Genomic DNA, 10,917 nt, shown 5'->3' with positions numbered 1-10,917 from the left:
ATGGTTGTGCTGTAGCAATGGGAGCAAGAGTAAGCTCTCTCGTCATTTTAATATTCATCTCGATTCCACTTCCATTCTAATGGTATTTTCAAGTATGTTTTGAAAATCAAGTTATGTTGTTGACATCTCTCTCATTGTTGTTTCCCTACAGGCTCAAGCTGCTGGCTGAGGTGAGTAAAAAGGCTCACAATATACTTGCTAAAAGTCCTAACTAAGATAACACTCCCATAAAGAAAAAATAAAAAAGCACCGAGATTGTATTATACCACAGCAAAAATTCAACCAAAACAAAACACATCAGAACCGAATATCAAGTATCACACTAAGATCAATTACACAAGCCATTTGACCAATAAGACTGCATCTCAAAGAATTTCTCAAATATTCTATGCCTGACAATACATGTTACAACAAATACATAAGGTCCTTTCCATAAATCAAAATCAACATAATTCTGTCAATTTACAGCATGTGCTTATCTTCACCGGTTGTTGAGAAATTGGCATCATATTCTACAATTGGCAGCTGCATAGAAGAAGAAAGGACACCACAAGGTGAAACATGTTAGTACTTGATGAATATAACGAAAACAAAGGGGTTCAAGTTCTCTACCCTGCATCAGCTTTGGTTCAAGAAGTTTGTGTAATGCAGATGGTAACTAAAAGGTGGTTGGTTACTCACGTAACTAAGAATAATATGTGTGTGTGTGTGTGTGTAAAGACTTGATAGTGTTTGGTATTCCTCAGTTTAGGAAAGCTCAAATGACAACACAGGAGCCTTTGAACGTGACAGTAGACAACAAAATGGCATGAAGTCGGTATACTCACTGCAGTATATAAATTGATTGAGATCGAGACTGACCCTGCCTTGCTTACTTGTATCAAATGAATTAAACATATTCCTGCAAAATAAAAAACATGAATGCAACCAGTCTACCAATAGAATAATGAATCCAACAGTGGAGAAGAATACATTAACAACATTGACAACTTGCAGCCATCACTCATCGACACAACGTTAATCTAATAATTGTTTAATATCAATGGATTGATGTACATAATACATACAGAGACTGTAAATCCAACAACATAAAGCAAATTTGTACATGATGCAACTATGTCTCAACCAAAATATTTTCAACATAAAGATAGGTCGAATTTAAGGTAAAAAGTTGGGAATCCTGACCTCAATAATCCAAAGTTTTAATATATTATAAGATGGACTAATATGTCCATTAATTGATGGTTCATTGGTTCCCATTTGGGTCAGACACCCTGAATTGAGTCTGCAGGTGTCTGCATGGGTCATCCAGTTGAACTAAGCTAGAAGATTGATGGAACCTAGAAGATTGATGGAACCCATCAAAGTTGGGTGCACAAATATTCATGTCCAAGTGCCCCAAGCAGTATTTAATTCATGGTAAAAGGTTCAATTTGAGATGCATACTAAATTTTTAAAAATAAAAAAAATAAAAAAGAAGAAGAAGAAGAAGAAGAAGAAGAAGAAGAAGAAGAAAATATATATATATATATATCAATAGTCACAAACCTTGCAGACTGCACAAAGATACAAAGAGCTATGAAGTCATCAAGCCGGAATCTTCCATTCTTCTTTTGATCGAAACTCTGAACAATTAATGGGGGGACAATAAATTATTGGTCCAAATCTTGCATAAGTAGTTTATCGCTCATCTTGAGAAGATTGATTTTTGCTAGGAAGATAAAAAAGGTTAAACATGCAAGTAACCATCCAAGGTGCCTAGATTAAAAAAAGTAAAATTGGTTTGAAAATGAAAAATTACTTTGCAAATATGTGGTACGTGCATACTACAATGAAAAAAAATTCTACACGCTTACTACAATGAAAAATTTTCTACAAGCTTTACCTCACAGACTGTGTAAAATGCAGGAGAGTCGAGGGAGAATCCAATTTTTACCAACGCCTGTAACCATGTAGCAACAGACAACAGTTAAAGGGAGGGAGGAGGTGAAGAAGTTAGAGAGATCAAAAGAGAAACGTGGGTATCCATTAATAGCATTATCAAAGAGCATCCAGAAGAATATAGAGAAGGTTTTTAAAGGTTTGACAAATTCACTTCTGAAGTAAATAGGGGAAAATACACCCAAAAAAAAAAAGGATAGGACTGTATGTTCAGCCTTAGCAAGCATGCCACACAATAAGCAAAACTTCACTGAACCATCCAAAAATCATAGGCAATTCAAGATGTTAAATAATACCTCATAAACATCATCAGGAACAAGATATCCACGATCCCTATGACAATGATCAAAGATATCAAGATGTTGTCAAGATGTAATTATACATATATCAAACATTCTAGTCTGAAATAGTTGCTACCCTAACTGAATACAAGGTACATGGATTTTGCACTATCAATGAATAAACACTACAATAATTTTTAGAATAATGTTTGAGAGCCACAATTTGTGTGGCTCAAATGGCTCAAAACTGTCAAAACGACGTCGTTTTGGCATGTTTTGTGCTCAAAACGACGTCGTTTTGGCAGTTTTGAGCCATTTGAGCCACAAAAATTGTGGCCCTCTACCATTGCCCTAATTTTTATGAGATAGCTTGACAGTGAAATTTTTAATTTTTATTTTTTAAAAATTAAAAATTAAAAATTAAAAAAAAAAAAAAAAGGCAAATGAAAGAAAATAACTATAAGGTATGAACAACATTCAGTTGTTACTGAGGAACGTCATTTAGAGATGTTAATAACACTGGACACATGAGATATTGTTAGAAGAAAATCACCTCTCCGAGTCTGAGAAGGCATGTTGAACCTGCAAAAGAATTTTAGACAAAAAATTTAGATGGAAAAAACTTGAAGAATATGATCATACCCTAAAACTGCAAGCAAAGAACAAAACCTCCAAATACACACCCAATGATATCAATGGTAGTTTCTGAAATATATATATATATATATATATATATATATATAATTTATACATTATCTTCAGCAACAGAGCAAACGTGATGGCCAGTTTTTGCATTCTTGATCAGAGGTTATATGTAATATGGGACATTGATAAGCCCAACATAAAGAAGTGCATGGTGGTTTTGTTACCAGCTCCTGAATTAGTTCCCCACAAAATTGAGAGTCTATCCTTGATTTTTCAATAGAATCAAAGTGAGATTAATGTCACATATGGAAGAAAATTTGGCAAAGAAATGGCATTTCTTATATTAACAAAAATGAGCAGACTTAATGGCATCATAGCCTCAGAGAATTTTACAATTATTATGTTATCCTAGCATTCATGAGTTCATAAATTGCAAATCATAAATTAGAATTTTTCACATAAAGCCCAAAAACAAAAAAAGGCTACATCACTTTACAGCTTCAATTTCAGATATAAATGAAGATACTAACCTTAAGAAGAAACTTGTTGAGTGCAATAAATTCTGTAAAAAAATAAAAATAAAAATTAGATTTTAGTAAGAGAAATTATGTTACCACTTCCAGAGCACAAATCTCTGGAATGAAGAATACAAGATCAAGTGGCATTGAGAATTTGAGCCTCCCAGTTCAATATTTGGAAACTGCATGGATCTTTTTTCATTTTTTCTTTTCTTTTCTGACAGAAGAAAATCATATCTTGTGTGATGGAGCTGCTAGCCCAAATGGCAAAGCAATATACATAAAACACACACCAAAAATCACTAATTTAGTCGAATTCATAAACTAAAGAACTATAGCAGAATCAACTAAACATAAACATAATTATATATATATTAGCATTTGAGCTTCCTAGTGTTATTTTATAATTTTAAATTATTTAATTTATTTTATTTGATATTTGCATCTTTTTAGGAATAAATTTATAGCGTTATATTAGTTCTTAGTCTTTTGGGTTATCCTCCAATATCTCCTAAATATCTAAATTATAGTTATTTAATTGTGTATATAATAAGACTTCAACGTTGTTTTCTAAACAAAAAAAGAAGTCTTTCTTCTCCCCTTCTTTTTCTCTGTTATTTATTTTGTGAATTTACTGTATTGAGTTTACAAGTGAGTGTTGGGCAATTTAAGGTTCGTGAATTCACTTTGTTATACACAAGTAATTTCGAAGGGCAATTTAAGGTTCGTGAATTCACTTTGTTATACACAAGTAATTTCGAAGGTCGTTGTATCTTGGGGGAGGAACACCATTCAACTTGGTACAGAAGAGGGTGTATCGTTTCTAAGGAGAACACAATTTGCATGCCTTGACCACCATTCAGGCTTCTCTAAACTTTCTCTCTAATAATAATATTTATTTGTTGTTTTTGGTTTATAAGTATTTTGGTATTTTTATTCTATTAATAAATCCTGTTTAATTTTTCTAACAATCTTAGGAATGATAATTAGGATTTTATGTTAGAAGTTGTTGCGTTGATTATAATCTTATTTTGGAAAAAATAAGGGATTTGATGAAACCAATTCCAGCAAGCCTGAGAAGTTTAATGGTCAAAATTTTATATATTGGCAACAACAGATGAAATTTTGGTTAACCACTTTGGGTCTTTATTTTGTGATTCATAAAGCTACTGTTCCAAAAGGAAAAGAAAAGGTTTTTGAAAAAGAAAAGGATTCTGAAAAAAGTGAAACTTCTAAGGCTATAGAAATTGTTGAGACAGGTAAGGATTCAACTTCGTACAAAAAATCTGATGATGATGATTTTGATGAAAAATATTATCTTTGTCATGGTAGGATTTTAAGTGTTTTATCTCCTTCTATCTATAATATTTTTTGCAATACAAAAACTTCTATTGAATTACGGGAAGCATTTGATTTTGAATATGGGTCTGAAGATGCTGGTCTTAAACATTACTATGCTGAAAAAAAATTTAGACTTTCATATGATTGATGGTAAATCGGTTATGGAACAAGTGCATGAATTTCAAAATATCGTGTATGATATGAAAAGAAAAGTAATGGATTTATCTGATATTTTTTTCGTCGCTTCACTGATTAAAAAATTACCTCCATCTTGGTTAGAATTTGGTAGAACATTAAAACAAAAACATGATGATTATACCTTTCACGAATTGCTAGTATCCCTAAATATAAAAAACAAGCCGAGTTTTTAAATTCTGATTTTCGAGTCAAGGCACATTTTGTAGAAAATTTTAAACCCAAGCCTTTTAATTTCAAGAAAAATGGTGCACACAAGAATGGGAATAACAATCTTAATAATAAATCAAAAGGCAAAAATATTATTCAGAGAAAAATAGTGCCTTGTTGGGTGTGTGGGAAGACTAATCACACTGCTAGAGATTGTTATCATCGAAAAGGTCAACCCCACAAAGCCCGTGGTCCTCCAGTAACCCCTAAACCACAAGCTAATGTTGTGACTGTGGGGCCAACTCCTTTAACCTTGCTAGCAGGTATTTTGTTGGCGATCCCAAGTTAAATATTGTTTTTAACTCAAATGATTGGTTTATAGACTCGGGTGCTAACGTTCATGTGTGTGCTGATAAAAATATTTTTTCACCTTATTATCAAGAATCATGCACAAGAACTGTAAGCATGGGAAATGGGAGCTTGGCCAGGGTACTAGGTGAAGGACAAGTTAGGTTGAAATTGACATCTGGCAATATAATCACCTTAGATGGAGTTTTTCATGTTCCTGATATTAGGAAAATTTTAATTAGTACATCTTTGTTAGTTCAGCATGTTTTTAAAGTTGTTTTTGAATCAAATAAAGTTGTAATAACTAAGAATGGTAACTTTATTAGTAAAGGTTATCTTCGTGATGGTTTGTTTAGCCTTCATGTTATGGATTTTGATTTAAATAAAATTGCATGTTATTCTTTCTCTACTTCTTCTATTGCTAATCTAGAGTGTTCTAATACTTGGCATGGTAGACTTGGGCATGTAAATTTGAACACTATTAAAAGAATGATGAGTTTAGAATTAATTCCAAAATCTATAGTTAATTTAAAGGAAAGATGTCATGTGTACAAGCTAAACAAACTAAAAAACCTTTTAAATCCGTTGAAAGAGATACATCTTTGTTACAACTTATACATAGTGATACATGTGACCTTAACAATGTGTTAACTCATGGTGGAAAATGATATTTTATTACGTTTATTGATGATTTTTCTAAATATTGCTATGTATATTTATTAAGTCACAAAAGTGAATTATTTGATAAATTTAAAATATATAAAGCTCATGTAGAAAATCAATTAGAAAAGAAAATTAAAATCTTAAGGTTTGATAGAGGAGGCGAGTATGCACCAATAGAAATGGAAAAGTTTTGTGAACAACATGGAATTATTTACCAACGGTCTCCACCTTATTCACCACAATCTAATGAAGTAACAGAACGTAAAAATTGAACATTGTTAGATATGATAAATGCTATGTTAGCTAGTTTTGGTTTACCTAATAATTTGTGGGGTGAAGCTTTATATTCTGCTTATCATATATTAAATAAAGTGCCTTACAAAAATTCAAAAAAAAACACCTTATGAAATTTGAAAAAATCAAAAGCCTAGTTTAAAATATTTCAAAGTGTGGGGGTGCTTGGCTAAAGTTTTAATACCAATTACTGAGAAAAAAAAAAATTAGGACCGAAAATTGTTGATTGTGTATTTATTGGGTATGCCTTGGATAGTGTTAGTTATAGATTCTTAGTAATTAATTCTGAAAATTCTAAAATTTCTAATAATACTATAATGGAGTCAAGAAAAGCTGTATTTTTTGAAAATGTATTTCCTATGAAATATAAGTTATCTGAATCAATTGGTGAAAATTTTATGTCTAATAGTAGTATAGAAAATCAACTAGGAACTGAACTAAGAAGAAGTAAAAAAAGAAAAATAAAAAAGAATATTGATAATGACTTTCTTACTTATTTAGTTGAAAATGATCCTAGAACATATAACGAAGCTATGACATCAGTAGATACTTCTTTTTGAAAAGATGCTATAAATAGTGAAATGGATTCTATTATGACTAATAATACTTGGTACTTAACTGATCTTCCACTAGGTTGTAATTCAATGGACTGTAAATGGATATTTAAAGCTAGACTTGTAGCTAAGGGATTTAAACGAAAAGAAGGAATAGATTTCTTTGATACATATTCTTTGGTAACTCATATAACCACTATAGGGGTCTTAATAGCTATTGCCTCAATTTATAAATTAGATGTACACCAAATGGATGTCAAAACGGCGTTTTTAAACGGAGAATTAAATGAAGAAATTTATATAGATCAACCCGAAGGTTTTGTAGCTCCTAGACAAGAAAGAAAGGTATGTAAACTTGTAAAATCTCTTTATGGATTAAAACAAGATCCAAAATAATGGCATGAAAAGTTTGATAAAGCAATTCTTTCTAATGGGTTTAATATCAATGATTCTGATAGATGTCTGTATATCAAAAAATTTGATCGTGCTTGTGTTATTCTTTGTTTATATGTTGATGATATTCTTATTTTTGGTAGTAAACTGGTTGTTATTAATGATACTAAGAATTTCTTATCTAACAATTTTGATATAAAAGATTTAGGCCCAGCTAATGTTATATTGGGTATTAAAATAATTAAAAGTGATAAAGGAATTGTTTTGTCACAAGAACATTATGTTGACCAATTGCTAAAGAAATTTAATTATTGTGATACGAAAGTTGTCTCTACTCCATTTGATCCTAATATTCACTTAAAGAAAAATATGAGTGAAAGTATATCTCAACATAAATATGCTCAAATAATAAGATCTTTGGTGTATCTAATTGCACAAGTCTTGATATTTCTTTTGTTGTTTGTAAACTAAGTCATTACACTATTAATCCTAATTTAGAACATTGGAATGCAATTGAAAGAATTTTTAAATACATTAAAAGTACAATAAATTATGGAGTTCATTTTTGTGGATTTCTTGTTGTGCTAGAAGGATTTAGTAATGCTAATTGGATAACTGAATCTGATGAAACTAAAGCAACTAGTAGTTATGTGTTTACTTTAGGTGGTGGTGCAATAGCTTTTAAATCTTCTAAACAAACTGTTATATCTAGATCTACCATGGAAGCAGAACTCATTGCCTTAAATTTGACTTATACCGAGGCCAAATGGCTAAGGAATTTATTATCTGATTTACCATTATCTGATAGTCTTATATTTGCTGTCTCTATTCATTGTGATAATTAAACTACAATTGCTAAAGCAAAAAATGCAAATTTAAATGAGAAAAAAAAAGACATTAGAATAAGACATAATTCTATTAAACAGTTATTATCTCAAGGTGTTGTAGCACTTGATTTTGTGAGGTCTGAAAAGAATATAGCAGACCTTTTACCAAAGGATTAGCGCGCGAGCTAGTTGTTGAATCATCGAGGGGAATGGGACTGAAACCCATAAATTAGTCATCACAATGGATACCTAACCTTTGTGATTGGAGATCCCATGAATAAGGTTCAATAGGTAATAACGAAGTTGATGGGTGACTTGGAAGAGCACTAAAAATATTAGAGGAAAATTCCTTAGTCCTATTCCTATGGTGATAGTGCTCACTATTGCGACGGGTTTTAGGAAGAGCTTAGTTCTAAATGTATCCAAGGTAGGATTTCTATGGGGTGTTGGTCACAAATCACCCTTAAAGGATACACCTATATAAGTGTGACAGTGGGGTGGCTGTTGTGGAAAATTGGGTTCCTCCCTAAAGACACTTGTAGAAACAAGATATATGCACATGACCATTTAACAACCGTTCTAGAACCATGATAATTGCCCATATTGTGCGTGTGGTAAGCCTATGTTTGATCACAAGGGCCTAGTTCAAAACTTTGTTTACTATGGTTTCTTCAAACTGAAACTTATTATCACTAAGTGGAGGTTCAAGTCTGGAAGACACCTACACCCAATGTGCTGTAAAAACACTCTTTTCAATTTTAAATTATGTGGAGGATTGTTATTTTATAATTTTAAAATTATATTTTATTTATTTTATTTTATTTTATTTGATATTTGCATCTTTTTAGGAATTAGTTTATAACGTTATATTAGCTTCCTAGTCTTTTAGATTATCCTACAATATCTCCTAAATATCTAAATTATGATTATTTAATTGTGTATATAATAAGACTTCAACGTTGTTTTCTAAAAATAAAAAATAAAAAGTGTTTCTTCTCCTTTTCTTCTGCTCTGTTATTTATTTTGTGAATTTACTGTATTGAGTTTACAAGTGCGTGTTGGGCAATTTAAGGTTCACGAATTCAAAGGTGGTCGTATCTTGGGGGAGGAACACCATTCAACTCGGTGCAAAAAATAGTGTATCGTTCCTAAGGAGAGCGCATGCCTCGACCACCATTCAAGCTTCTTTAAACTTTCTCTCTAATGATAAAATTTATTTGTTGCTTTTGGTTTATTATTAGTTTGGTATTTTTATTCTAATAGTAAATCGTGTTTAATTTTTCTAACACCTAGTTCAATATGCAGAAACTATATGGAAAACCCAAATAAACTTTTTTTTCATTTACAAAAGAAATTCACGAGCTGCCAATCCAATCTGTCGAGAGAGTTGGTAAGGAAAAGAAGATTTGTTCACTGTATTCATCTCATAAGCAGGAAGCCTATTTATACATCAATTACAAGCTAAAATAGGAAATAGAAAATAAGGACACAATATATCACACTAATTATGTTCTATCACAGCTATACAATATATACTAAAATATATACTATAATATATGCTATATCAAGCCAAGCCAAGCCCAAACAAACGGAAAAGTAATATTATGCATGAAAAGCCCAACAAAATTCACTAATTTAGGCGAATTCATAAACTTGATAGAACAGCTTAAAACTGAAATCAAACTCCGACCTAAAATTAAAATGTAGACAGATAAAAATGGGCATCAAGTGTCGACAAAATCGTGGATTGGATTACCTTCGAAGCTCATAGTTCCATTCCTATCAAAGTCATACATCCTGCAAAATATCCCCCAAAACCTCAATTAGCTAAAAACAACCCACAAAAATGTGTCTGTGTCTCTGTGTGTGTGAGTAAAGACAAGAACACAATACAAATACCAAGTACGAGAACCTGATCATCTGTTGAACAACAGAGATAGGGAATTCTAGGTTTCCGACGGCAAGAGCACTCTGATCATCCACAAACATCTTCGTTTTCTTAAAATCCAATAGAGAGAGAGAGAGAGAAACGAATAATTGTGTTAGGGTATTGAAGTGAGTTGGAAGAGAGGGACGAACCTTGAGCTGAGCAGCGGTGATGCTTCCAGTTTTGTCCGAGTCAACTCGGTCGAACCATTCTCTCAGAATCGCCTTGTTCTCCATTTCTCAGACGACTCGACTCCCCTCCTCTCTTCTTTTTTGCTGGTCTGCTCTCTCTCTCTCTCTCTCTGTCTCTGTCTCTGTCTCTGTCTCTGTCTTATCTATTGGCATTCATCCGACGTCGTTTTGACTTGTTTATTGCGTTCGGTTTTCACCGATGTAACCATCCATTTTTGCTAGCTAAATTTTCTTATAAGGGCTCGATTAGGTAGAATGGAGAGGATTGTTGTGAGAAATTAATTAAATTTGTGTTTGTTTTTATGATAATTATTAGTGTAGGAATTGTTAAATTATTTTTATATAAATAAATATAAAATGATAAAAAAATACAAAAACATTAAATATTATTTAAAAAAAATGCCTAACATGTAAAAAATAAAAAATAAATAAAGTAAAAATAAATAAAATAACGATTTTTACTTAACAAAAACTACACATTAATGTTCAATTCCCTCCCCAAGACCCATCCTAATCCGAAGGGGACTATGAATCCCCTCTCCATCTCCCAAAACAAACACAACATTAGTAGGTCCCACCTCCATCTCAATCACAATCTTCTTCTATCTCCCAAAACAAACGAGGCCTTTACCAATAATAATAACACTGC

The 10,917-nt window shown here is 31.8% G+C and overlaps 1 protein-coding gene across 1 annotated transcript; it reads right to left on the bottom strand.

Annotated features, from left to right (window-relative positions):
* Window positions 1-234: 234 nt before the first annotated feature.
* LOC114293347 (uncharacterized) lies at window positions 235-10,388 on the bottom strand. Its single transcript, XM_028237391.2, has 10 exons — window positions 10,230-10,388; window positions 10,063-10,121; window positions 9,907-9,947; window positions 3,398-3,429; window positions 2,776-2,804; window positions 2,238-2,274; window positions 1,886-1,942; window positions 1,549-1,625; window positions 828-901; window positions 235-525 (listed from the first exon to the last, which is right to left on the bottom strand). The coding sequence occupies exons 1-10, from the start codon at window positions 10,311-10,313 to the stop codon at window positions 506-508; spliced, it is 510 nt and encodes a 169-aa protein (XP_028093192.1). The 5' UTR covers window positions 10,314-10,388; the 3' UTR covers window positions 235-505.
* Window positions 10,389-10,917: the final 529 nt, after the last annotated feature.

Source organism: Camellia sinensis, unplaced genomic scaffold, assembly GCF_055761805.1.
Source record: "Camellia sinensis isolate YWXY unplaced genomic scaffold, ASM5576180v1 Unanchor2, whole genome shotgun sequence".
Classification (NCBI taxonomy): domain Eukaryota; kingdom Viridiplantae; phylum Streptophyta; class Magnoliopsida; order Ericales; family Theaceae; genus Camellia; species Camellia sinensis.
The sequence above is the reverse complement of the archived record's forward strand: the minus strand, read 5'-3'. Positions and strand labels throughout refer to the sequence as shown.

Coding starts and splice junctions, on each gene's coding strand:
- LOC114293347 (XM_028237391.2), bottom strand. CDS start 10,313: ATGGAGAACAAGGCGATTCTGAGAGAATGGTTCGACCGAGTTGACTCG. Junction 9,948..10,062: donor GTTGTTCAACAGATGATCAG/GTTCTCGTACTT, acceptor GATATTTTGCAG/GATGTATGACTTTGATAGGA. Junction 3,430..9,906: donor TGGAACTATGAGCTTCGAAG/GTAATCCAATCC, acceptor ATTTTTTTACAG/AATTTATTGCACTCAACAAG.